At 47.2% G+C, this 27,803-nt stretch overlaps 1 protein-coding gene across 1 annotated transcript; it reads left to right on the top strand.

Annotated features, from left to right (window-relative positions):
* Positions 1-17,832: 17,832 nt before the first annotated feature.
* LOC137664705 (histamine H2 receptor-like) lies at positions 17,833-25,291 on the top strand. The gene is made up of 4 exons (XM_068403079.1): positions 17,833-18,046; positions 19,566-19,854; positions 23,356-23,532; positions 24,616-25,291. Exons 1-4 carry the CDS (start codon positions 17,833-17,835, stop codon positions 25,289-25,291), a joined length of 1,356 nt encoding a protein of 451 aa, XP_068259180.1.
* The last annotated feature ends 2,512 nt before the right edge of the window (positions 25,292-27,803 follow it).

Genomic DNA, 27,803 nt, shown 5'->3' with positions numbered 1-27,803 from the left:
GCAGAGGGTAAAGCTTTGCTTTGGGTAGTGTTAGCAGTTAGGCTCAAGCTCATTGCCTCCAGATGACGTCCTGGTGAGCCTAAGGCTCACTCTGTCCTTGATCTGCTTTTGTAGATGTGCCTGATTTGGGAAGTGCCAGCTTTGTGGCTATGGATGATGTCACTTAAGGGGTGAATGATGGCTTCATCACCATAATCAGAAAAAGGGAGTTTTGCAAAGAAAATAAAAGGTATCAGAACATCTTATAACCTGTGTTCTTGTTTATATTTGGTTCTTTTTCTATATTCAGATTTTATTTATCTAGCTAGATTAAAACTGATTCAGTAAAACTGCTAACATAAATAATCTGGATACTAATTCTCTGAATCCAACCTATATTTATATAGGATAAATAATATTTATCTTGCATACATCAGTGTCAAATAAATCAGCATAGCCTGGCTTGTATGAATATTGTCCCTGTCTTTTGCATTATCTGGCTGGATTAAAAGGGGATATCTCTGTAACCACCTTTGGAGACAGAAGAAGGGTACCTCTCACCAGCTACTGAGCACCCCTCATCTGACAGTGCCTGCTCTTCCCCCCCTCTCATGCTGAACTATGTGTGAGAGCTTTCTAGGAATTTCAGTCAAAATCACCCAGGTCAGCTGAAATGTAGCTGACAGGTCTGTATCTAGCAGCTGATTTTGACTAAAATAGGTATTAGTGTGTGCACACAGGCAGTCCTCTGGCAAACCAGCAATAGATGTGGACAGAAACATGGGGTGCTGATCCTGTGCAATCCAGCATGGGCATCACTCCCTGAGAGCCTCTGCTGTGAATATGGGCAAAGCCTTCAGGTAAATACCTCCTTTGAGCAATAAAAGAGGCTTTATTTAGAGCCTGATCTGGCAGCTTCACTGCATGTGGAGCAGATCCATTGACAAAGAGTTAAAGTGCAGCTTTGGCAGAATTTAAGTACAGTAGACCAAGTGTTAAAACAAGCAGCCAAAGTGCAATGAGGGCCAAGTACCTGAGATGTCACAGACACCTGTCTCAGGAAATTTCTACCAGGAAAACTTGCTTAGAAACCTAAAACCCCACTGTGTGTGCCTAGAGGAGCCCACGTCATGGCTTTGGGTAAACACCTAGCTACTTGTCTCTAGACTGATGCTGCCTGGGAATTCATAAATAAGGCAAGTCTGAACTTAAAACCTTTCAAAGTCACACACAGCATGGCTAGAGTGTGCAGAGAGGAGGGAACAGCAGATTTTTTGGGTAACAGTAGTAATAACTTAGTTCAACAAGGAGAAGTGCAAAGTCCTGCAGCTGGGGAGGAACAAACTCATGCACAAGTATATGCTGGGGGCCACCCAGCTGGAAAGCAGCTTGGCAGAAAAGGATCTGGATGTCCTGGTGGACACCAAGTTGAACATGAGCCAGCAATGTGCCCTTGCAACCAAGAAGGTGGGAAGATGTCTGTTGTGTGCAGACAACGGGATTTGAGTGTAACGCAATCACAGAACCAATACAGACACTAAATCATACAGACTTTTACTCCAGCACTCTGCTCTCCAAAGGATGGGAATAAAATTCATGGAAGAAAGCAGAAGAGGAGGAATATTTCTCCTTTTATTTGTATAAAAGTAACATAGTAACTTTGGCTCTATAACATTGAATCCTGATTTCCCCTGAAAACAGTCCTCTGATTGAAAAATATAACACAGCCCCCCTATGTTATTAGGTACAAACAGAGTTTTCTTAGCAGACACACACATGTACATATATATAAAACATCTTCGTATAGTCTGTCTCCGATACATCAGTGATAGAAGCTCAAACACCAAAAGCACGTAAAATGGAAATGGGAGAAAAGCAAATGTTCTCTCATTGAGATGACAAAGGTGTTCAACAGGATTAAAGATTTCCAAACTCTATTAAAATCAGATTGCCAGAGCCAGAGCCAGCAATGAAAAATAAAATAACCAAAAAGTGGGTTAATCTATGTTTTAGCATTCCAGATCAGGCAGTGGAAAACAGACAGATTATTGTGGTGAAAGGAAGTCTTTGGGAGTCCTTAGGACTCAGTCTGACACAGACGTCAACAGAAATACATTTTTGGACTTTGTTAATAAGTTATTGGCTGGATAAAGTAATTATAGATCCACACAGAGACAGCACCTGGTGCACTGCTCTATGCGAATGCCCAGGGGAGAATGACAGAGCTGGAAGGTCAGGGTGAAAGGAAAAAGAAAGTAAATGCAAGAAAGCAAGGAGCCAATATAGAGATCTGCTGGTCCCCTGGCAGGGCAATGCCCCACCACAACTTCTGTTGTCCCCATCAACCATGTAAGATTTTCATTCCCTTCCCCACTTTCTTTATATTTGCTCCTGGAAAGTGTAAGTTTTTGGTGAGATGGATTTTTGTCCTGTTGCTAAAAAGCCATGTATTCCAGCTCACAGTAGTTCATCTTCTTGGCAGACAAGATGTCTTATGCTCTATTCAGCCCCTTTTATATCATAACCTATATCAAATTAAGTTTCCCTCTCTCCTGCTCCTGCTGAGATCCAGGAGATGCAATTGTGCAGTGGCAGAGGGCACAGCTGGGCACAGCTGGGCACAGCTTGGCATCCCCAGCAGAGGTGCCAGGAGCTGCTGGCTCACCGCACGCATGCCCCGAACAACCTACCAACATGTGCAATGATTCTTGCTGGCTCCCAAAGAGTTTCATTTTTTATCTTCCTTCACTGACCTTGCATTTATACGCTAGCCCTTCTCTTGCCATCCAGATTTTATGACCAAGTAAGATTCACATATTGTATATCAAAAAAAAAGTCCTTGGAGTATAACATTTAATTTCCAACACATGCTCCTTTAATCTCCCCAAGGCTCTTACCTTTGGAGCAAGATACCATTGCCAGAGTTTGATTTCCCATCACAGTGAAGCAGCTTGTTTCTCACCCTGCTAGTTTAAACACATCCCCATTTCCACCAGCACTTCCATAGACAGATATTCAGATCAGGTGTGTACTCCCAGCACAACCGTGGGCCATTATCCCACACTTTCCGGTGGAACAGCAATGCTCTGACTGCTCTGTTCAACCTTCCACCCATGGAGCTGCAAGGCATATTACAGCATTAGTTAAGCTTAAGAAGACAAGCGATGGTATGGTTTTTTTATATGTGAATGCTCTATGGATTTAGCATCACCATGTTACCGAAGTTAGTAAAATGTTTTTCTCTATTGGCAAAGGAATTAAGTTATACAGCTCTACAGTATTTTGTAACTGTAATTGTTATTTTATTGAGAGGTACTGTGGGGGGAAAATAATGTTCTTAATTTAAAAAAAAAAGGATATTTGCTGCAAAAAATAATGTGTAGATCAGGCTGTAAGGTTTGTAAATATTTTGAGATCCTCGGGTGAAAATCCGTATTAAAATGTGAAATATCAGCCTTGCCAGGCAACAATTTATTCTCCAACTATGAATCACATCAGTAAACAAGTCTCTCCTGGATTCAGGATGAAATGCCTGGGAGAAAAGATTATGAATTTGCCATTGCCGTGCTCTTCAGAATAAAGTAGTCTATGTTATGTTTGTATTTATGTCCACACCACTTGATACGGTGGGTGGTGATGATATTTGAAAGGAGATATTCAACTAAAGCTAAAAATAAACCTCAGTTATATTTGTTGAATGACAAAAACTTAATGCAGCTGTTTGTAGAGGAGAGGATGTAGACCATCCCATGCTGCAATATCTCAATGCAGCATAGGATGGTCTGAGACTTAAACAGTCTAATGCCAAAAAAGCACCGTGCCTAGTTCTTTTACTTTCCACAACTTCCCTGCCTACCTGAGTATTTCTTCCCGATTTGTAATATTCTGCTGTGAATCTTCTCTGAAGATCAGGCACTACCATCCTGGCGTCACCCAGTGAGATAAAGTCTTTGCTCCAGGCAGGTGAGAAGGAGCCGGTGGCGTGGAGCACACACATTTCACAGCTCAGCAGCCAGCCTTGGCTCGAGCCACGCTGGGAAGTGCTGCACATGTGAATGAGACCAAGCGCTGCGCTCCGGGGGGGGGGAAATTACACAGTGAGGGGATGTGTTTTCAAATGGGATTGTAAAAGCAAAACGAGGATGGCTCTAGTTGGGACAGACAGGTCCTGGCACGAGGATCTGTGCCAGCAAATCAGTGCCGTGAAAGCTGAGGAAGAGCATTTAAGAAAAACTGTGTTTCAGAAATTTACTGCCCACCTTGCTATGAAAGGAAGTTTCTTCAAAGTTCCCCAGGGCTTTCAGAAGTAACTGTGATTTTTATTTTTTTTTTAAAAGCTTGTCTATAGCAGATTCATCAGGTTTGATGCTCTGGGCTGAGACTTACTCTTTTGGACCCATCTTCTACTCTGCCCAATGCACTTATCTTTGGTTCTGTTCTGCCCCAACACGTGTAGACCCAGAGCAGAGGAGAAGCTGTGCTGTAAGGGGGCCTACAGGAAAGCGGGAGAGGGGCTTTTTACAAGGGCATGTAGTGATAGGACAAGGGGTAATGGTTTTAAACTGAAAGAGGGGAGATTTAGATTAGATCTTAGGAAGAAATTCTTTCCTGTGAGGGTGGTGAGACACTGGCACAGGTTGCCCAGAGAAGCTGTGGATGCCCCCTCCCTGGCAGTGTTCAAGGCCAGGTTGGATGGGGCTTGGAGCAACCTGGTCTAGTGGAATGTGTCCCTGCCCATGGCAGGGGGGTTGGAACTAGATGATCTTTAAGGTCCCTTCCAACCCAAACCATTCTAGGATTCTATGATACTACCCAGCAGGAACCCAATCTTCCAATGAGGTCTGCAAAAAAATAAAATGCTTTTCCTGTGCAGCACTGTCTGCAACCATGTGAGAAGGTGCACTCTGGTGAGGACGTCTGGGGTCTCACCATGGTGCACTGGAAACCCTCATCCCCACCACCTCGTCCAGAGAAGGGCTTTCAGGCATCAGCCTCACTCCTGCACAGGAGGTGGCCATGAAGATGTAATCCAGAGAGGAGCCCACTTTTTGTTTTAAAACAGGAGGCTCAAGTTATGGTTTCACAGCCCTTTATTTTAAATGTAAGACTAAATTTGACTTCATAGGTTAGAACTGGACAGCCTGATTAAGGCAGGGCAACCCTAGAGAAGCACTCAGCTTGTGTTTGTGATACAAGTGTAGCTTGTGACCCCGTTGAGCTTCCCAAGGTCTATCTGAGGTGAGAAGTTCAAGTTACGATAGCAGTGGCTTGTCAGGAGCAGGTCTGGGCTTTGGTTTCGGTGGCTGCTGCAGTAACAGGGTGCATGAGAAGAAAGCCATTCCCAGGGAACGGTTGTGTTTAAGACATTATTGTTCTCAGGTGTTGCCCAATGTGGGTGTCTCCTCCTCCATTTCGACAATGCTCTGTTTCTTCATGGTTCCTGGGCTGTACAAACCATAACGCCCTGCCATGGGCATTGCCATTGAAGGCACTAGATAGTCTTTTAGTGGTTTATCTTCTGCAGTGTTTCCAGCACACAATAATCCCAGATGTCCAGTGAAATCTTCCATCTTCTCCCAATTACTCAGCCTAATCCTTGCCAGACTGTAATCAAGCCAAGCAGCCTTGTGAGACACTAATGTGTTTTGTGGTTGTAGTTTGCTTGCCAGCATTTATGACATTTGGAAAGACAGTGGTGAGTCATGCGAGACAAATGGTTAGTGCCGTCTATTTTTTTATGTACGTATATAATTAGATTTTGCAGCACAAGAGAAAACAGCCCCTGTCCAGCTTGTCAGGAAAACAATAAAAAGGGAAAAGACAATTTTCTTTGGCAACTTTTTCTCAGCCTGACAAGTGGTTTCGATGATAAGTTTCTTAGATGGCTTTTTTCCCCAACGAGTTATGAAAGAATTTGAGCACTGTTGCTAGAAATACATAATAGAGCCATGAAACGGAATTGTTGGAAACAAGTAAAAATACCACAGCTATTCAAATAGATACTGTGTCCTGATACAGTGTGTAGGACATACTGCCTTTTTTCCTCTGATGGTTTTGTGTGTGGACCTTCAGTGCTCTCCTCCCTCTCAGGACGCTGTTTTGTGTGTCACTGTGCCCAGTGGAGGTCTTTTCTTCCAAGGTCAATGAAAGCCTTTGCAACTCCCCTTGGTGGTCTCTGCAGCAGATCTCTAGTGTCTGCTCAGTGAGATTTCTGACTAGATTTATATTTTTCTCCCTCCCTCACATCAGACATGGTCTAATAGTTAACGCACAGGACTCAGGTTTTATGTTTCAGACCATGACCATGTTGACTCATTATGCAGTTTTTGGCAAGCAACGGAGGCTTACAAAAATGTCCACTCATTTCTGATGACTCAGTCTGAGCATCTCCATACCTCTTGGGCTTGAATTTTCTGAAGGTCTTTGAGAACTCAAAGCACTCACAGGACTAAGTTACACAACCCTGCTGCAAACCCAGCCAAGGTAACCCAACCTGGACGCTGAGGAACGGAGGTGCCCATAATTAGAGAGCACTTTGGGAATGTTGGTGTTACTCACTGGGTTTCGGTTTATTCCTCATTAACATAAGGGTAAAAATACCAAGGCTTCTTCTTGACAATGGACTTTTGTTTGCAAAACACAGCGATCCTCAGGTGAAAGTGCAGTGGTGTAAACAAGGGAAAGGAGTGTGCCCATGTTGAAAGACTGACCATCTGATAACTAGGACATGCCCTTTTACAGGCAAAACCATTTTGCTTAGAAGTATCATCAAATTTCTGGAGAAATCTCCCACACAAATACAACGCATCTGCCCAGCAGCTACAAAGAGATAACCAAGCCACTTCAGAGATGTGAGCGAGCAATTTCATTAGAATATATAGCAGATGCATGCACACTTCAATGCAAGCTAACCAAAGTTCCCAGAAAGTCTCCTGATACGTAACAGCTGGTCCTACTGTAAAAATCATGATTGCTTTCATGTAAACTCAGGGATATTTTCCTGCCAGCCTTAGATACCTCTACTTGAATCACAGGATATCTCAGGCGTAACTATGGCTGTTGGATTATCAGTCAGTGTGAAAGGACTGCGATCTGGCAGCATCAGATCTTTCTCGATGGGATAAAGTGCCCAAGGTCTCCTCAAGGTGTCATGAAGATTCAGCTGGAGCTGCTGACTGACGTGTGGAGTAATGCCTGAGTGTGGCTGAAATGAAGCCACAACGAACGATTCAAACATTAAGGCGCGTTCAGGAACTGTCACCATTGCGAGTTATGGGCAGTGCTATGCCATTTCTGTTCCTGAACATGCTTTTGCAGCTTACAAGCCTCAAACTCTTCTGTAGGGAGAATCCATAATAGAGCAGAATTTGGACACATAAATCCACATAGGAAATAACTTGGTTCAGCACCTACAGCCCTGCAGTTGAGGAGTTGTGAGAAGAGGTATGGGGAAAGCAACCACAGGTTCTTCTGGAAACCACACTTTGCTTGTTTGTACCAATGCAAAACCTGTGTAGAACAAAAGAATAGGGATGTTGAAACTCATTTTCATGCACAACAAGCTACCAAGGATACACTGTCCTCTCAACATGAGTCACACAGACTATACCTCAGGAGTTCCCCCGCAAAACTGCCTTCTTCTTTGCTCTGATCTCTGTTGCAGCTGGCCAGTCCTGCTCTTTGTCAGAGATTACATTTCCATTGTCAACACCAAGAAAGACTGGGGTGGATCAACGCTTGGATGGGAGACTTCTACTGCACTTTAGAGTTTGGTTTTTGAAGTTTTGAAATTACAGTTGCCCTTCCTCTCCAAGTAGGGCTGATCCAATGACCCAAAATTGCCCTATAAGACCAAAAACACCGAGCACTTCCAGGAAAACCTCCTGATGCTTACAAACACCTGCTGTGCTGAGCCAGTTTATATTTTGAGAATTGTTTTTCTTTTATTCTTTCTATAAGTCCATAAATATATATCCATCTTCCTGCCTTGAATTAATGGGTGCTGTGATAATAAATGCCTGATAAACTCTATCCCAGGCTCCAGTAGTTTCCGTGGATTTTATTAGAAATGTTTTTGGGACTTCTAGTTTCTTTGAAAACGAGGAGGATCCTGATTTTCCAACAGAAAGAAACAGTACTATTTACTTCCAGAATATAAATTGGATACAACTGAGACAGGAAAGATTAGGAGTGTATGTCCCCTACACAGGCATGGTAGAAGAGAGAGACCACCTTTGGGGTCAGAGGGGCAAGCGGAAGCAGCGTAGAACAGTTGAAGTGAATTCCTGCAGCAGACAATAGCAGTAATCCCTCAGTGTTCATCTTAAGAGTGAATACATCAAGGTAGAAGGATCACAAAATCCACCTGAAAGAGAAAATATAAATACATGGGGTCTGATGAAGGAAAATTGAAAGGGAAACTGTCAGATAGAATTCATCAAGTACAAGAAATGTCTCAGACACAACAGCATGTAAGATATTAAAAAAGCACAATCAGGGAGCACAGCAGGTATCATGTGCCAGAGGAACTTCATTGCTTGAGCTGGTGACTAACAGCATTTATACAGAAATCAGGCGCAGCATGCCAATGCAACCTGACAGAGAGCACATCTCGGAGGCAGCTGTCTCTGATCCCCAGAGCTGCTAGAAATGCAGTAGTTAGCAAGCAACTTTGGTGGCTTCTGCTCAGAAACCCCGTCAATCAGCAGAGCTATTAAAGAGTTGTTTAACAGTAGAGGCATCTGTTCGTACAGTTTCACACCTGGCTAAATCGAGACAGACAGGAAAGCAAATGCTCATTCCTTCCTTCTACCTCTCATGCGGCTGCCCGAAGGATGGTGTTTAACAAGGAGCAGCACCATCAGGACAGGCTTCCCCTAAAAAAACAAAGGAGGAGAAAACACAAGAACAAACCTGCCACTCCTACGAGCCTGTTTATCCAACGCCATGTGATTTACAGGTCTTCTTCATTTGCTATTCTCTATGCCTTTGGCCGATCTCCTTGTGTGATGGGGTTATCGCGTGCCATGGCAGTATCCCCACTGCTGGAGCCTTGACGTCTAAAACCCACCAAGGAAAGTGTTTCCTTGTGCCCTTCCACTTCATAGAATCATAGAATCACAGAATAGTTTGGGTTAGAAGGGACCTTAAAGATCATCTAGTTCCAACCCCCCTGCCATGGGCAGGGACACCTTCCACTAGACCAGGTTCCTCCAAAGCCCCATCCATCCTGGCCTTGAACACTGCCAGGGAGGGGGCAGCCACAGCTTCTCTGGGCAACCTGGGCCAGTGTCTCACCACCCTCACAGGAAATAATTTCTTTCTAATATCCAATCTAAATCTCTCCTCTTTCAGTTTAAAACCGTTCCCCCTTGTCCTATCACTCCGTGCCCTTGTACAAAGCCCCTCTCCAGCTTTTCTGTAGCCCCTTCAGGTACTGGAAGGCTGCTCTAAGATCTCCCCGGAGCCTTCTCTTCTCCAGGCTGAAGAGCCCCAACTCTCTCAGCCTGTCTTCATAGGAGAGGTTTTTCAGCCCTTGACAACATAACAAGTGTCTGAGATCCTTCCCAGTTTCATCAATGCTTTCCAAGTGGGTACCAAAGGTAAATGAAGCCTCAAAACAAGTCTGGGTATTCCACACCCTGATCCTTCTTACTTGGCAATTTAAGGAGATTTGCTGCATTCTACCTTTAGCTGTACCTTCATGTCTGCATGAACACAGCTCTACCACTGTTCAGGTTTTCTGAGATCAAGCTGCTTTTGATATGCAAAAGACTCTGGAATGTACATTTCCTATTTCTCTTCTTGTTTCCAAGACCAGAAAGTCAATTAAATTATAATATTCCTCACTCCTCCCTTTTCATAGAGCATGGCATATCATGTAAAAACAAACCCCCAGTGAGAAAAACCCATGCAACCTTTTCCTGCTTGACAATACCCTCGAAGTTCCAATAAATATTAAATTGTGCCATGTTTTTTGATGGCTTGTGACACGCTCACGGGTGATATCAACCACAGATGACACTAATACGAGTGCTGACACAGCATTTGCAGCACTTTGTCCAAACCACTTTCTTCTTCTTCTTGCTGTTATCTATCTTCTTTGACAGTTTTTTTGGATAGGTGCTATTATGCTTAAAGAACTGCAGGCCTTTATTACTATTCTCTATTCTGTAAAAACTGATATTATTCAAGTGTGACAGCCTTCCTAGATTACATGAGGATAAAGAAAGCCACAGCGAGAGGAAAGCCGTGATGCCTGAGTGAGGCAGAGTGAGCCCCTGCATACTGGGAGGGGCTAGGTCAGGTTGGACGGGGCTCTGAGCAACCTGATCTAGTTGAAGATGTCCCTGCTCAGTGCAGGGGGGTTGGACTAGATGACTGTTAAAGGTCCCTTCCAACCCAAACTACTCTGTGATTCTATGAAAAAGCATACTTTAGGAAGGGTCTGTCAAAAAAAAAACAACAAAAACTAGCCATTATTTAAAATGACAAGGTTTTTCTTGTTTCTGTAATTTTGTATAGATATTATGTATTTAAAAATTATAAAATAATATAAAAATATAATATGATATGTAATTTATATATATTTTATATATATAATTTAATTTTATTTGTTGATGTTTGATTGTCAGCACTGGAGAAATAACAGAGTTTGGTACAAGCTTTTCAACAAAATCCTCAATCCATAAACTATTTTTATTATAACTTCTTGCCCTTTGCTTATCTTCCCTCTTTGGGTGCTCATGGCATGAGTAAGGAGCTCAGAAAGTGGCTTCCAGAGCTCAGCTTGCAAAGAGGGTCGGAGAACAGTACACAAAAACTTTTCTTCAGGTTTTTGATCAGAAATAAAATATTTTGATCAGATTTCAAGTTTTATAAAAGCCTTTAATTTTTTAAATGAAATGTAAATTAGAAGATTACTTTAAACATAATAATGTTGAAGCATTTTACACAGAAGTTGTCAAAACTGACTTTTTTAGAAATACACAGAAGTTTATGTTGACTAAAGCAATGAAATCACTCTAGATTGACAAAATACTCCAACCCACACATGAGTTATTTCTCCACCTTTATAGAAAATAATTTATACAACTTTATTAAAGAAAATACAGAGATGAGATTGTGTTTGGGTGTGATACAAATTATTTCCTCTCTCCTTCCTCCCTTCTTTCCTTCCTTTCTTCCATCCCTGAGTGGAAAAGCATCATTTAAAGTAGAATTTATTATTTTCAAAGGGTTATCTGCTACTTCTGAAGCACTAAAGATGACACAAAATGTTCCAAGCATGCTCATCCATCACAGTTTGGTTGTTAATGTCAAACACGAGTTTGAAACCTGAAAGGCCAATGGCCAGCCAAGAGCTGAGCTGTTCCAGGGAGAGGACAGTAAATCTGGGTGTCTTTATTTTCACAGAATCACAGAATCACAGAATCAACCAGGTTGGAAGAGACCTCAGGGATCATCGAGTCCAACCGCTGCCCTGACACCACCATGTCAACTAGACCATGGCACTAAGTGCCATGTCCAGTCTTTTCTTAAACACAGCCAGAGATGGTGACTCCACCACCTCCCTGGGCAGCCCATTCCAATGTCTAATAACCCTTTCTGAGAAGAAATCCTTCCTGATGTCCAACCTGAACCTCCCCTGGCGAAGCTTGAGGCTGTGTCCTCTTGTCCTATCGCTAGTTGCCCGGGAGAAGAGGCCAACTCCCACTTCACTACAACCTCCCTTCAGGTAGTTGTAGACTGCAATAAGGTCACCTCTGAGCCTCCTCTTCTCCAGGCTAAACAACCCCAGCTCCCTCAGCCGTTCCTCGTAGGTCAGACCCTCCAGACCCTTCACCAGCTTGGTCGCCCTCCTCTGGACTCGCTCCAACACCTCAACATCTTTCTTGAAGTGCGCGGCCAAGAACTGAACACAGTACTCAAGATGCGGCCTCACCAGCGCCGAGTAGAGAGGGACGATCACTTCTCTAGACGGGCTGGCTACACTATTCCTAATAGAGGCCAGGATGCCATTGGCCTTCTTGGCCACCCGGGCACACTGCTGGCTCATGTTTAGCCGGCTGTCGATCAGCACCCCCAGGTCTCTTTCCACCGGGCCGCTTTCTAACCACTCTTCCCCCAGCCTGTAGAGCTGCATGGGGTTGTTGTGGCCGAAGTGTAAGACCAACTTTCCACCAACCCTGCTCAAGAGCTTTCCTCTCTAGACTCATTGAAAAAATTCTCCAAGGGCATTTTTGGTGGCGGGTGAAGCTGCAGTCCAAAGTGTTAGCAATTGTCTTTGGAAAACAAGTGGGACAGGAGAGGGACTTTTTGGTGACAGCAAGTGTGAAAAGTTGATGCCTTTGAGTGTGATTTGGGGGGTGTTTTAGGACAGGAGCTATGCACGAAGTTTACACATGCCCGGCTTTGTGTGTCACACTCACCCAAGCTCTCAAAGAACCAGATTTTTACACCTCTTCTTGCTGAGTTAATTTTCTGCCAGAACATTGAGCTGAATCAGCTCCCAGTGCCAGTCACGCCTTCCAGCCCAGACCTGCAGCTGGGAGGAGGACCTCTCCTTTCCAAGCAGCCAGTTTAGCCAGGTTTCCCCAAGGGACGTGCCTACACAAGCCAGTGCCCAGTTTCCAACCTGGCCAGCACTGCTCCAAAACCCACTGACCACCATTCCATCGCAGAGAGCCTGACTCAGCCTTCCTGGCAAGGCGAAGTGGGGCTGGGCAGGTAACATGGAAATACAGAACGGTTTGGGTTGGATGGGATACCTTAAAGATCATCTAGTTCCAACCCCCCTGCCATGGGCAGGGACACATTCCACTAGACCAGGTTGCTCCAAGCCCCATCCAACCTGACCTTGAACACTGCCAGGGAGGGGGCAGCCACAGCTTCTCTGGGCAACCTGAGCCAGGGTCTCACCATCCCCACAGGAAAGAATTTCTTCCTAATATCTAATCTAAATCTCCCCTCTTGCAGTTTAAAACCATTCCCCCTTGTCCTGTCACTACTTGCCCTTGTAAAAAGCCCCTCTCCCACTTTCCTGCAGCCCCTTCAGGTACTGGAAGGCTGCTCTAAGGTCTCCCCGGAGCCTTCTCTTCTCCAGGCTGAACAGCCCCAACTCTCAGCGTCTCTGCTGCAGCCCTCTCATCATCTCCGGGCTCGCTCCAACAGCTCCGTGTCCTCACCCACGCCAGCGCTCACAGACCCCTCTCTCCACACCCAGTATTTTACCGTTTTGGTTCAGTTTATGCACAAAGCGCCCCTTCGCTGTCGGTACCGGGGAGCCCGGCCGCTGGACGCCTCTCGGGGTTGTTTCCACCCCGCCGTGCCCGTGCCCGAGCCCGAGCTGGGCGCTGGGAGGGCACCACCGAGGGGACCCCGCGCCCGGAGGGACCGGCCGCGCCCAGCGGGGAGCGGGGAGGGGCGGAGGGGCGGGGCGGGGAGGGTCCCGGCTGCCGCCCCCCCCCCGGAGGCGGGCTGCATGGCGGCCCCGCTGCCGGTAAGTGCCGCCGCCGGCATCCCCCTCCCCATCCCCGGGCAGCTCCGGCGGTCCCCTCCCCGGGCAGGGCTCCCTGCCGCTGCTCGCCCCTCCGGGTGGGAACCCCCGCCTCAGCAGGCTCCCCGCAGGTAGGTCCTATACCCACCCCCCCGCCGAAGGACACCCCCCCAAACACTGCCTCACCCCCGGGCAGGGCTCACCCTCCTTCCCTCCCTCCGAGGCAGACGCCCTTCCCGGGCAGGACCCCCCAGCCCCTCTCCGGACCGACTCCCCCTGCCCCCGGCTGGGGCAGTGTGGGCTGCGCCCTCCGGCATCGTTGGGGTTTTTGCCCCCCCGGCGGTTGGGGTTTTTGCCCCCCCCCGGCGGTTGGGGTTTTTGCCCCCCCCCGGGGCTGGGTTTTTGCCCCCCCCAGGGGTTGGGTTTTTGCCCCCCCGGGGGTTGGGGGGTTTTTTCCCCCCGGGGGTTGGTTTTTTTTCCCCCTGGGGGTTGGGGTTTTTCCCCCGGGGGGGGTGGGTTTTTGCACCCCAGGGCTGGGTTTTTGCACCCCAGAGGTTGGCATTTTTGCACCCCAGAGGTTGGGGGTTTTTGCCCCCCTCAGGGACTGGGGTTTGGCACCCCGGCTCAGCTGCTCCCCCAACACCCGCGGGCACCCCCGCGTTTTAACTTTGCCTGGAGTTTTACTGCTGCGGTCGCACTTCGTCTCTTCTCGCTCCTCGGAGAGGTGGTTGCGATAGATTCGCTTTTGCTGTGGAAGAGCGTTCGCTGCTTCTGGGGAGGAGATGGCAAAGGGCGACCGGCTGCGCTGTCTCCTAGATGCAGGTTCGACGTCCTGCGTTGGGGCAGAAACCATCAGCCACGCGTAGCCAGGCCGGGAGCAGCTCCGTGGGGTGGGAGCTGGGAGCTGGAGTGGGTCCCTTGTACCCAGCTGCTGGGACAAGCCCCGCGCGCCCGGCTTGGCCGTGCTGCTGAGCTGCCTCGGGCTGGCTGGCTGCCTTCAACCATCTGTTTGGAAGGTAAGGATTGCACGTTCACCTCTGCTGGGTTTCCAGACTTGGGGCTGGTTGGCTGTCGGAGAGGTTGTACGAGTTGTTCTGGGCTGATTTGGTGGTGGAAGGAAACCATTCATACCCTGAGAAATGCTGCCCTGCAAGTGGGAAAGTTGGATGGAGGAAGAGAGAGAGGGAAGGAAAGTCAGTGCAAAGGCTCGCTTGCTGCCTGGCCTGCCTGAATGCATGTTTGACAGGTGGAAGCATCCCCAGGGATGTTCCTCCTCCGTTATCACCGCACACCAGCCTTGCAGAGTGATGCACCGCTCAAAAAATTACCGAGCTCCTGCAGTCTCTGTTCGTGGCAGAGAGGAGGAGGGAAATGTGTGTTTGGGTCCTGGGGCAGGTACAGTTGCCTGCTGCTGTACGCTAATTCGTACTTGGTTTAGCAGAGGAGCTGAGTCTGGCAGCAAATATATTTCCAATTTTTGTAATTCCTCTAAGATTTTAAAGTGCAGTCAGCCTGGAGACTGCAGAGCTTTTTTTTTTTTCCTCCCCTGCCATCAAAAGACACCATTTAGTGATGAAATTAACCTTTTGCTTGGGATTTGTCTGCTGAATAGGTTAGGTCAAACTTTCTGTACATTAAAGGAAAACTGCTGAAATGATGGAGCTGCTTCGCTCAGGCAGGCTGCGAGCAGAGTCTAGCCCATCAATTTTTGGAGGGAAGCAAAACTGTCGTGTCCGAATAAGAACAACGCAAACCATCAGGCATCTGAGATCCCCAGGAAACCTGGGATGATCCCCCATCATGGTACAACTGGGTATTTACCCCATTGGTAAATACCCCAGAGGGGTCCTTACAGGGAAGGCTGGAAGACTGGGCTGTATCAGCAGCGTAACCACATGAGCTGCTGCAGCTCACAGGATAATTTAAAAGCTCCAGTATTTAAGTTGTGGAAGTACATCCCTGGGAAGGATGGCACATCTCACTTTGTCGCAAAGATTTCCACAGAGATGTTAAGACTGTATCATCCCCCGCTTTCCTGTATTAACAATGCTCCAGATGGTTGAGGAGTAGCACTTCTTAGCAAGAGATAAGTTGCTGGCTGCCCAGTCAGAGGCAAAAAGGATGAGAGACGTCAAGCTTGGGTTGTTGGCTGTGACACTGACTGCAGATGAGCTTCCAGGGACTCTTTGCCTGGGGATCCTTGAAAAGAAGCCAGGAGCAGCAGCACCCTGTTGTCTGCACCCTGAATTAGAGTTCAGGGTTCAAACATGAAGTTTCAAGCATCCATCATCTCTTCTGTTTGTTGTCAGAGAAATCATGGAGGTCCAATGGGGAGAGTCATTTCCAGCTCCTCAGCCTATTGTTGCATTGACCAAAAAATAGTACAACCAAGAGAATGTTTCTCTAATGTTTTAGGAGTGGGAGCACATTTGTCTCCTGTATTTCTGCACCGTTGTGTCGTACTCCTAGGTGTATCCTGCATTAGGCAACCTGCGGTTAGTTTTTCACTTGAGAAGACCTTCTGACCCAGGCTGGTGGCTAAGGTGTTACTCAAGTAGCATATAGAGCTTCCAAAGATGAACTCTAATAGCTGCGTCCTACTTCTTCTTAAAGTGTGAGTGCAGTGTGTCTTCACAGATCTATACCAGAGCAATGCTGTGTAAGCAATGATCCGCTTTAATTAGAGTTGTACTGACACTGATACGTACTAAACAATCGTGTGAGCACAGTCATTGTTTGCAGGAGAAGGAAGATGTGACTTCTCAACCTTCTTTCAGTGTTACATCTAAAAACCCCAGACAATTAATCCTGGATTCGCACGTATGATTATTCAAGGCCATAAACCAAAAATTTGACATTGATTTTTTTAAACCTTAAAATTTGACATTGATTTTTTTTTTTTTTAAACCATTGATTTTTCATTAAACCTGATTTTTGCTATTCACATTTTGGGAGCCTATCTTAATGCTGCACCCTTCTGGGAGAACGTAGGGCTGTCTGAGTGGTGTCCATGTGCCTAAACTGGTTAGGGGTCAGCTTGAGGTGGAAATCAGAGGACTGTTTCTAGACCCACAGAGGCCCCGGAGGTGTGAGGAGGATACCAGCATCTCCGAGCAGGTATGGGAGGCAGCAGATGACCAGATGAACGGGAAGATGGAGGTGGACCACGTAACGGACCTTGTGGTGGCAGGTTCTGTAGCCTGGTCGATGTGCGGCCGTGTGTTGTCACCACGTGGTTTTGTCAGCCAGCAGTCACAGTGCCATCTGTGCGGACCATGTAGGGAGGAGAACGGGCTGAACAATTTTTCTGCCAGAAAGTGTGGTTGCATCAAAACCAAACTGTTCCGTAGGAGCTCATCCAGTTTGAGGACATCCTCAGCGGGGTTGTTAGGAAGAACGGTGCAGATTATCCTCTTCCCTGCCAATAACGTCAGAGCTGGAGATAGGATTTTTTATTTTATTTTTATGGGGTGTTATCAGGATGTGAAATGTTGTCCAAGGAATATTTTCATTAAGAATGATGTACTTAAGACACCCTGTAGACTTTTAGTAGCGCCTGCTCAGGGACCTGCCACAGATCTTGATGTCCAACAAACCGGCTTGTTCTCAGCACTGGAGCAGGGGAGCTTCAGGTCTCAGTCAGCAAGTCCCAGCACCGGTGAGGAGGGGCAGAGGAGGAGCTTTCCTTCTTAATTTTTTCTAGACAGCTGTAGTTATTTCTTGATTTTTATTTTTTATTTTTATTTTTTAAGTCAAAAGAAAGGAAACCACTAAATCCAGCAAGTAAATAGGAGTCAGGGGAGGGAGCTGAGAATTTTGAAGGATGAGTGCGTGCACGTAATACATGATTACATCCAAGGACAAAGTCAGTATTGCTTTTACAAAAGGCAGCCCAGCCTCATGGTCATATGGGAATGCTTGGAAGCAGACAGCAAGTATGTGGATGGGAAGGACCTAGCTGGTGTAGTCTGCTTGGATTTCTGAAAGGTTTCCTATATGGTCCCTCATGGGAGGCTTTTGCTGAAACTTAACAGTCCTGGGTTAAAAAGGAAGTTCCTTGCATGGATAAATAATTGTCTCAAAGGTGAAATGCAGGGGGAGAAGTGGATGGTGAGTTACCATGTGGAAAAGACATCAGCATTGCTCTTGACAGGGAATAGGGGCTGGGAGGTATGGAGTTCAATATATCACTCACAAACTGGAAAAAATGTGAGTAGCGAAGTGGTGATATTTGCAGGTGACACAAAGTTTAATCAGGGCATGAAGGGTAAGGCCTGACTTAAAGAATTTTGCAGAAAAGCTTTTATGAGGCTCAGCGAGCATTAAAATGGAAGAAGAAATTCAACTGTGAAGTGATGGACTTTGGGGAAGATGGAGAGAACCTAATTTCCTCATTTCATCCTATTTTCCTGGACCGTTACCGCTCAGGAATGAGATCTTTGGATGGCAAGAGGTGGTTCTGTGGCAAGGTCAGCTCGGTGCTAAGTGCCAATCAAAAGCAGCAAACCATGTTAGGGATTGTTATGGAAGGGAAGCAGGACAAAACAGAGAACATCATTATGCCCTTATGTAAATCCACAGTGCATTTACCTCTTGGAAACTGTTTGCAGTTTTGGTCCATCTCAGGGGCTCAGAAGAGCAGGAGGGATGGCCAGGAGTCCTCAATCACTTCAATACGAGGATGAGCAAGTTGGCGAAGGCTCCTCAGCCTGACCAAGAGGTCATGAGGGGGCTGGGGGATGTGACAGAGATTAAAGAGCCCACCAATGGCACTGAGAGAGTGGATGGGGATTGCTTGAGTGATGTCTCTTCCAATAGAAGGACCAGAGGGCATCAAACGAAACTGGCTGGTGACAGGCTCAAAACAAGCAAAAAGGTGTTTCTTTGCACAGCGCATGGCTGAGCTGTGGAAGGTGTTGCCGTAGGAGGTCATGGATGCTAAAATTTTGCATGAGTCAAAGAGGAAGCAGGACAGCTTCATGACTTAGCAGTCCTTGAAACCATCTTTAGAGGTAATTCTGGATCACAGGCTGCTGGCAGGAAAAACAGACATCGGGGAAATTTTGCTCCATGCTGCCTTGTTCTTATAAGCCTCCTGAGGCAAAGTTTGGCCACTGTGAGATAAGGCACGTTGGGCTACATGGGTCCCCTCAAGTTTTGCCTTTGTATTCCCATTAGCCACACCAGTGAATTTTGAACTGCTGGAATTTTTGCAGTGCATCATTCCCACCTTCCCAGGTACCTGTGACACCACTCAGTCAAAGTCTGGGAACTGAGCTGTGGACACAAGCATGTGAATTTCCTTGACTTAAAAGTCCCCCATTACGGAGTTGGGAGCGTCCTCTCCCAGATGGGTGCAGAAGGGGACATGAAACAGAGGTCACTGCTGCACCCGAGATGCCTCAGTTACTTGCATGAAGCTCCGTGTGTGGTTGCTGGCAGCTCTGCATGGCCATTCAGGCTGTAGGATGGAGCTGCCCACCGTGGTAGTAAACAGCTCTTAACTTCAGAGCCTAAAAAAGTACCAGGATGACCCAGGGTCATGTAGTGAATAGTGGGGTTATGAAAGCAGCTGGACTGGGCAAGGAGTCTCACCCAGTCTGTGGGTGGCAAAGATGATAATGAGAATATAGAATCACAGAATGGTTTGGGTTGGAAGGGACCTTACAGATCATGTAGTTCCATCCCCCATATTTTGTGGACACGGCGTGCTGTTCAGTGGGATTTAGCAGAGCTGCTTTAATTTTGGATTTCGGTTGCTTGCTTGTCCTCTCTCTGCTCTCAGTGCTTTTATTTTTTTTTTTTTTTTTGTATCACGCTTCACGTGATGATGCGTTTTCGTTCACAGGAGGGCTTTTAATTGCCATGAAGGACTTCAGCCAGTGCTGCACATTTATCCTCACCCTCAGGATTTCAGACACTTCTAACGGACCGATAACCGTGGGACAGTGATGGCACAGCAGGGTGTGTGCATTTTTCTTGAAGTAAATGACGCATAAACATTATTTCTGTACTTCCTTTCATAGACCTACAAGCCGTGTGCATTAAAGTCCTTATTGATTTTTTTTTGCCCTTTCCTCTCTTTCAGGTTTTAGCAGTGGGAAGATGCTGATGGACAAAAATGAATCATGGCTGTCTAATTTCTCCTCTGCTGCATCCTCCTTTGTGAAAGGAGGTGGCAACTGGGCAGGGATCGGCCTCCAGGAGGTGGTCATCGGGCTGATACTGACCCTCATTGACTTGATCACGCTCCTGGGAAATACGGTAGTCTTCATCTGCCCGGTGGTGGAGAAGAGGCTGCGCACCGTCACCTACATGTTTATCATGTCCTTGGCCATGGCAGATTTCCTTGTAGCTTGTCTGGTCATGCCCTTTAGGTAAGAAGTGCTTGTAAGGTGAGATCAGATGGCGATGTGTGCGTGCAATGTCGCCTCTCCTTGCTCAGCCACCGCTGTTTGAGCAGGGCTGGCTGGAAGTTCACGTGTCGTGCTTAGGGCTGGGCTCTCCAAAGAGCTTAACTATGGGTCAGTAATTGTATGTGCTTCTGTGCCTCAGTTTCCCTACCCTTTATAATCATAGAATCGTTTTGTTTGGAAAGGGCCTTTAAGATCATCGAGTCCAAATGGAGGTTGGGCATTTCCAGCATCCTCGTTACTTCTGCCTCCCTCCTACCGAGGTGGTATTTGCAATCTGGGTGATGGGAGGGAGCGGTAGCAAAGAGCAAAGGCAGGCAGGTGTCTCGGCAGCTGGAATTTCCCCCCACAAGACTGATAGCATCTCCCATAGCTGGAGTAAGACCTCTTCCTTGGCAAGGAGAAAGAGGGAATTTGGCACTAGGTTTTGCTCAGTTAGGAACACAAAGGGGAAGGAAATTGGACAATTCCTACTTCCTACTTCCAGGAAAGCATGGAAGGAATGAGAAGAAGCAGCTGAAAATATATTTCGTTGGGAAATCTGTCTGTGGCTTCCCATGCCCAGCAAGAAAGGAGAAGAATGGCACAACAGGGATGAGGAGGGGACCACAGCTGTAAAGAATATGAGGGGAGTGGAAAGATCATAGAATCACAGAATGCTTTGGGTTGGAAGGGACCTTTAAAGGTCTTCTAGTCCAGCCCCTCTGCACTGAGCAGGGACATCTTCAACTAGATCAGGTTGCTCAGAGCCCAGTCCAACCTGACCTTGAATGTTTCCAGGGATGGGGCATCTACCACCTCCCTGGGCAACCTGTGCCAGTGTGTCACCACCCTCATTGTAAAAAATTTCTTCCTACTGTCTAGTCTGAATCTACCCTCTTTTAGTTTAAAACCATTACCGTTTGTCTGATCAAAGGATGGTAAGAGGGCATGATAAGGGGGGAAGGATTTCCACGAAAACCAATGGCTTTGCTAGGCAGCCAGAGAGAAAACAGCCCACCTAGGAGAGTGATGTCTTATTTAACAAAAAAAAATAGGAAGGGGAGCAAAAAGCAGAGCACGATTGATGCTTTGTGCCCCTCCTGAATGCCCTGGTGAAGTCTTGCCAGCTCTCGGTGGGCCACATGGTGAGGATTGGACCCTGCTGGCTCCGTTGGGTGTTGTTCAGCCCTGCTGGTGGGGTGGCTCTTGGTCCACATCTTCCCCACTGTCTCAGCTTCGTATCTATATTGCTGATTTGAATTGCAGTTTGCTCTCAGCCAGCATGTTAGCACATGCCAAAGAGAAGGAAAATAAATGACCTTAGGAGCCCGTTTGGCTCAGGAATAAGAGGTTTTGTGATGGGAAACCAAGGTTGTTTCCCGCTGCCTTAATTTCATAAGAGCAAGGCTTCAGTTTTGTTCCTGGTTTGGCTTGTTTGCAGGAGCCATTCAGCTGTGCTTAGCTTGTTGTCTGGGTACTCCAGCCAGCCCAGCCATTTCCAGGCTGAATATTTCCACCTACTCTTTTTCTTTTGCACGTGTAAGTGAAACACAGAGGTGACTTCACTTCTGCTCATACTGTGCGTTTCTTTGGGCTTTCATTATTCCTTTTTAACCAGCATCATTTCCAGGCTGCAGAGATGGAAATGATGTAAAATGTAAAATGTTCTTTTTACACCAGAGAAGAGGGAACAGGTATCTGCTACTCTGTGCTGTGAGAACATCTGCTAGGTCAGGCATCCCACCAGATGCGTGCTGATGAGAGCTAGGTACCTGCTCAGCTGGGATCTGTGTGCAGGGATGTTCATGACAGCAGCACGGTCTCCTTCTGGCAGGCCATGGTGCTCACTCCACAGGCTTTGCAGCATCTCTGTAGATAAGGAGGACTTCTGAGGAATGGCACCAAGACATCCAACTCCCTTACTGGACCCATGCTTCAACTTCTAGATGTCTCATTTCCCCATCTAAAAAAAGAGCCACGAAACCCTTCCATGTGTGCGTGGTGGGACCCTCCATGCTGGCCCTGTGGAGGCCACCACAGTGTAGGGACAGGTTCTGCTGTCGATTAACGTTTGCTTGAATTTTTGTGTAGCATCCCGCATCACAAAATGCTGCCGAGGGCAGTACTGTACCCGCTTACCGCAGTTGTGCTCTAAGACAACCTTCACAAGTAATTTTAATGAATTGTTGCTAATTAGATGCAGAGTAGGGGTTGGTTTCTGACTCCTCTGACACCGAGTTGACTCTCTGCCCGTGCCGACGGCAGAGCCCACCTGAGCGCACTGCAGCGCAGCAGCAGCCCTGCTTTCGCCGTGTTTGACCAGCAAGCTGTGAAGCTACAGGATAATTAAAGCTTTGCAGGACTAGGTACTTACTCAGCCTTTCACATCAAATTCACACACAATGGTTACTTCAGCAGCACCACAAGGGTTCCAGAAAGCTGGTGAAAGGAAGGGGAAGCGAACGGCATCTAACTGAATGCTACAGAAACAGGCATCAGCCTTCCTACAGCTGCCATATGTTCCTTCCTCCGCTGCTCACTTCTTGCAGGCCCCTCTTGACTTTGTTAGGAATAATTTTGGCGTGATGTCTGCTTTTTGATAGTGCACTTACCTCGCTGAGGCATTCGTCAGCTACACAATGTACAAGCCGCATAGGCTTCCTCTAGGATTTATTTTTTTTTTTAAGAAAAGTTGAAATCCTTTAGTTTTGAAGCATGAGACCAGATGAAAAAGAGCATCTTCCACGCCCCAGGAACTGGGGAGAATTCATAAACCTCCATGCTTCACAGGGCACTGGAAAAGCTGTGATAAACAAAGCTGTGCAGACGTAAATTTGGGGAGCTTTGTGGGAGCAAAGCTCCTCTCTCAAGGCACCTGCTTGTGACAGAGTGCAGGCAAGGGTGACATGGATTTAGTATTGTACTTAAATACATGCAGACATGTATTTAGTTGTAGCGAGGAGAGTGTTAGTCTCTTCTCCCAGGTAACAAGTTGTAGGACGAGAGGAAACAGCCTGAAGTTGCGCCAGGGGAGGTTTGGGTTGGATATCAGGGACAATTTCTTCACCCAAAGGGTTGTCAAGTGTTGGAACAGGCTGCCCAGGGAAGTGATGGGAGTCACCATCCCTGGAGGGATTTAAAAACCGTGTAGATGTAGTGCTGAGGGACATGGATTAGTGGTGGGCTTGGCAGTGCTGGGTTAACAGTTGGACTCGATGATCTTAAAGGTCCCTTCCAACCAAAACAATTCTGTGATCCTATGATAAGGAGCATATGTTTGGTCTTCTTCAGCCATGCCCCACCTGTGGGCTATTGCCTTGGGTTGCACTTTGAGGATGCAACCCCGCTGTCTAACTGAGCCTCCCTATGCTGGCCGTCTTTAGCACCTCCACGTTAAAATATGATGTTACCTCAATGCAGTCTTGAAGAAATGCATGAAATCAGTCCTTCTAGCTTTGATTTCTAGCCATTTTTCTCTCACAGTATCATTTACGAGGTGACGGGGATGTGGTTGTTCGGGAAGCTATTCTGCAAAGTCTGGATCTCCTTTGACGTCATGTTCTGCACTGCATCCATCGTCACGTTGTGCTTCATTAGCCTGGACAGATACTGCTCCGTGGTGACCCCGTACCACTATTCAAGAAGGATGTCCCGTGGCAGGTGGGTGAAGAGGCTCCTCACTTTGTGTCCCTTCAAATTCTTACTTGGCCATGGCCTATGTTGACTAGGGACCAAATGAGCTATTGACAATTGTTGCCCAAAAGCAGAGCGGTGTGACAAAAGGATCTTTGCACCATTTAAAACTTCACAGAAACTGTTTAATGTGGTGCAGGAGAAAAGGAGAATGCAGCTGAGCTGGTTTGATGGCGCTCCTGGGAAAGCACTGTTTAAGGATGGGTTGCAAAATGGGGTAGAAACCAGGGGTGTGGGCTGACTTGTGCCTACAGCTTCTGCCCTGTGCAGGCATTTCATGGGAATTTCCCCAAGGACGAAGGGACACTACACCCAGGAGAAGGCATGTAGCAGTAGTCTTCCCCCTCAAACTCATGATATTCCTGGGGAAAATAAAGAGAAAACAGGATAAGTTTCTAAGCTCCTGTCAAGGTTTCATGTGAAACGTTGAAATGAGGACTGAAGGGTGGGGAAAGTTGTCTGAGGATGGGTAGAGAGGACACTGCAGCTGCGGGGTGCTTTACAAGGTGGGTTCAGGCTCTTTTGGGGATGTTTTTCCCACTGCCACTCTTGCTGTGTACGATCTGTGGAGCGTGGGCAGTCACCAAAACGAGGAGGGGGCTGCGCAGCACGCCCTGTCGCAGAGCAAGTGCTGCAGCGGTTCTGGGATCTAGTGTCCATCAGCTCCACCCCTATTGCTCCTCAGAGGGTAAGATAACGGCCAGATATTAAAGCTGGAACCAAGCAGAAAAATCTACTAAAAATATTAAATATTAACAAAAATCCTCTGTAAAACCTTTCCTCCTCTTTTTTCAGCCAGCTCTGAGCAGGCCCTTACGTTGACCCCCGTTCTGTAAACCACAGACCCAATTACCCAGTCGATAGAGATATTAACGTATGGACTTGTTGTACCCCAGCTTTTTTCCTGCTCAGCCACCTCTCCGAGCCCAGTGGGACTGCTGAGCAGTGATATCCCACACGGGTTACCATGGGGATTGAATTGTACTGGATGTTCTCAACTCAAAATAACTCAGACCCTCTCTTTCCCTCCCCATCTCTTTCCTTTCACAGATGCATCGTGATGACCTGCATGGTCTGGGTGTACTCCTCCCTCATTTCCTTCCTTCCTGTCATGCAAGGCTGGAATGAGATCCCCGGGGTGGACTTTGATGCAGGCAGAGAATGCATCTTTGTCACCAACTGGATTTTTGCCATCGTGGCTTCCGCTCTGGCATTTTTCGTCCCCTTCATGGTCATGTGCAGCATGTATTTCTTCATCTACCGAGCTTCACGGCTCAAGGCTACTCGTATTATGTCTCAGACCCTGGAGATTCACTACCACCCCAACAGCAAGCGGCAGAACCATCTGCAGCTGGAGAACAAGGCCACACGGACCATTAGCATTATCATTTCAGTCTTTGTTCTCTGCTGGCTGCCATACTTTGTCCTGAACGTTTGGCTTGCTGCCCGAGGCACCGACTCCACTAGCACGGTCTTGGTAGACACCTTCAAGATCATCACTTGGTTAGGGTATTGCAACTCCACCATCAACCCAATGCTCTATGCTTTCCTGAACCGGGATTTCCAACGGGCCCTGAAGAAGCTGCTCATTTGCAGACACAGGTCTCAGGTGGACATCGGAGAAGACATGGTTTCCATCGCCACCTTTTCCAAGACTGCTCCAGACCTAGAATATAGCATTACGGTGCCAGTGCCCAATGGTGCCCTGAAGGGCAAACCCAAGTAAGAGGGATGCAGGATCAGTTGCTGGAGGTGGTAGTACAGAAAGTGCCAGAGCATATCCTAAGGGAAAAACAACACGTAGGAAAATAAGGGAAGGAGGAGCTGGAACACTACAGCTGGGGGCATACGACAAAGATGTATTTCTTCATCTTCCATCTTTTACGAATGAAGAACTTTGATATTTTAGGGGCAATTTGTTATAGCTAATGGAGCTAATTCCTTCCTGGGTAATTATTTTTTTAATGAGCATTTCCTAAGACAAATTCAATCCTCATGCTGGGGGAAAAAATCAGTATGATAATGTGAACTTGCCTTTGTGTACATCCTGGTGATCTACAGTTTAAGGTGGGACAGTATTTCTTTCTTATCAAGCCACTGTAGCTCTCACCTTGCAGCTTACATTACAAATTTGAGCAGTTTTAATAACTCCACGTGCCCATGTACGGGAGTTAGGAGGGATGTGGTCAAAGAGCAGAGGTCACTTTACGAAGGCACCACTCTGCAGTCTGGGCTGTTGTTCAGGGTTCAACTCACTTGCTTCTGAAGTATCAAGAGGTTCAGAGATTTCAGTGGCTTTCTGTGAATTATCTGTGAGTTTCCTCATTCATTCTGGAAGGGAATCTCCTACGTGGCAGACCCCAGGAGATGAGCAAGACTTGCTGTAAGCACTGAGTGCCCAGAGAGTTCAAAGGGGGCTACAGGTGACTGACTCCAGCCAAAGAGGGGATGTGAAGAGGAATTCTTACTTGTGTGTTTTGCACTGTGATGTCTATGCCTTGATGCTAGGAGTGCAACTATAGAGTATTGCTGGACCACACAGCCATAAAAGAATGATGAGAAATGGGAATGATTATTTTTACCACTCCCAAGTGCTTGTCTGGACTTCAAACAGCATCAAACAGCACTGGCTCCCCGCAGGAGGGCCATGGAGTACCTCGCTGAAGGATGGCCCTGGAAAGGCAGGACTGCTCCTGAACGTCTCTGCAGCATCGTAACAGTGAGTAAAAGCAGGAGCGGAGCCCCCAGGACCACAGCTTTTCTGTGGCAGCATCACGGGAGGGCTGGTGACCGCTCAGACAACTGCCATCGCTTCCCTTGGCACAGTTCTGGTGGGGGTCTCACACTGATTTACATGGGAGAGTCACTGCAAGGATGGTTTTTAAAATAGCTTTTTCTGAGTGCTCAAACACCTATGTGGGACAGGCAAGGCTTCTTCAGCCTGGGAAGCAGAGCAAACACAGCAGAAGGATATCCAGGCCAACATTTAATGCTAAAGCGACTGAACTGAGGCACTCAAGAGTGCTGAAGAATGTCACTTTGTTAATAAATAAACAAAGTGGGGGGTTAGTAGAAGTCCTGAGTCCTTCTGCTCTTCCAGCTCAGAGGTAGCAGAGGACTGTCCTCAGAGATATAGCAAAAAGCAAGTAGCTACTGCCTGGAGCAGCTCAGCTACTGAAGACACGGGTGCAAGGGTCAGAAGTTCTCTCTCAAGAGCTTGGTAGAAGAAACAGCCCCGACCTGGGGTTGCAACGCTGGTACTCCTGTCAAATGACTCTTCATGGAGTGGGGTAGGTCTCCCAGCTCCGACGACTCCAGTAACAACACTGAAGCAGTAAGGAGAATAACTACACAATCCTGCCCTTAGTCTGGGGGAAGCATCTAGGTCCAGTGGGCACAAAGGTGGACGGGATGGGATTCTTGCTCCTGACACCCAGTTCATTTTGATAAACAGGACAAGGGTTTGTGTTTCAGCCCCAGGAACTATGGGGTGGAGGGAGCTGAGGGATAGGCAACACCCTCTGCAAGAACAGGCCAGGACCACCATGCTGCACAGTGCAGCAGAGCCTGAGACCAGCGCTCCCCTTGGCAGGGCTGGGAGCTGGCAGCTGTGCTGGCCTCCATGTTCAGGTGTCCCTTTGCAAAAAAAAAAGTTGGCAGGAAGATACACAGCAATTCCTGTGGCCAGAGGAAGACCTGAGACAGTCTGATAGTGGGTTTCTAGATGTTGACAAACTGAAAGAAGGCAAATAAACTTGTCTATGAGCCATCAGATGTTCCTGCCACCAGGGCTGTCTTGGAAAGACTGGGATCTCACAGAGAAGCTGGAAAGCTGCTGCTGTCACCTGTACAGAGCTGAGAAAATCCTTCCTTGCTTGCCCTTCCACGATGTGAGCACAGAGCAAATGCACATTAGACCTAAAGGCCTTTGGTCTTTCAGCCATGGTTGACCATTTGGTCTGAGCTGACTGAAGAACATCACCTGGCAGGACAGGGATGGAACAGGGAAGTGTGGTATAATTAAAACCCAACTTAGAGGAGGAAAACAACATGGGAGGTGCATCCCTGTGGGTAGCCGGGTTCTGAAGAGCTGCTACAACAGTCCTGGAGCTGAAGGGGGTGTTGAAGCCCAGGTGGATGTTTCAGAGCACAGAGAAGTGTCCTCTTCCCCCACTGGTGGGGCAGAGCAAGTGGAGCTGCCAGAGGCAGGGAAATGAGTGCTTGCAGGCAAGACCTGA

The sequence above is a fragment of the Nyctibius grandis genome, chromosome 6, assembly GCF_013368605.1.
Source record: "Nyctibius grandis isolate bNycGra1 chromosome 6, bNycGra1.pri, whole genome shotgun sequence".
Taxonomy (NCBI): Eukaryota; Metazoa; Chordata; class Aves; order Nyctibiiformes; family Nyctibiidae; genus Nyctibius; species Nyctibius grandis.
The sequence above is the reverse complement of the archived record's forward strand: the minus strand, read 5'-3'. Positions and strand labels throughout refer to the sequence as shown.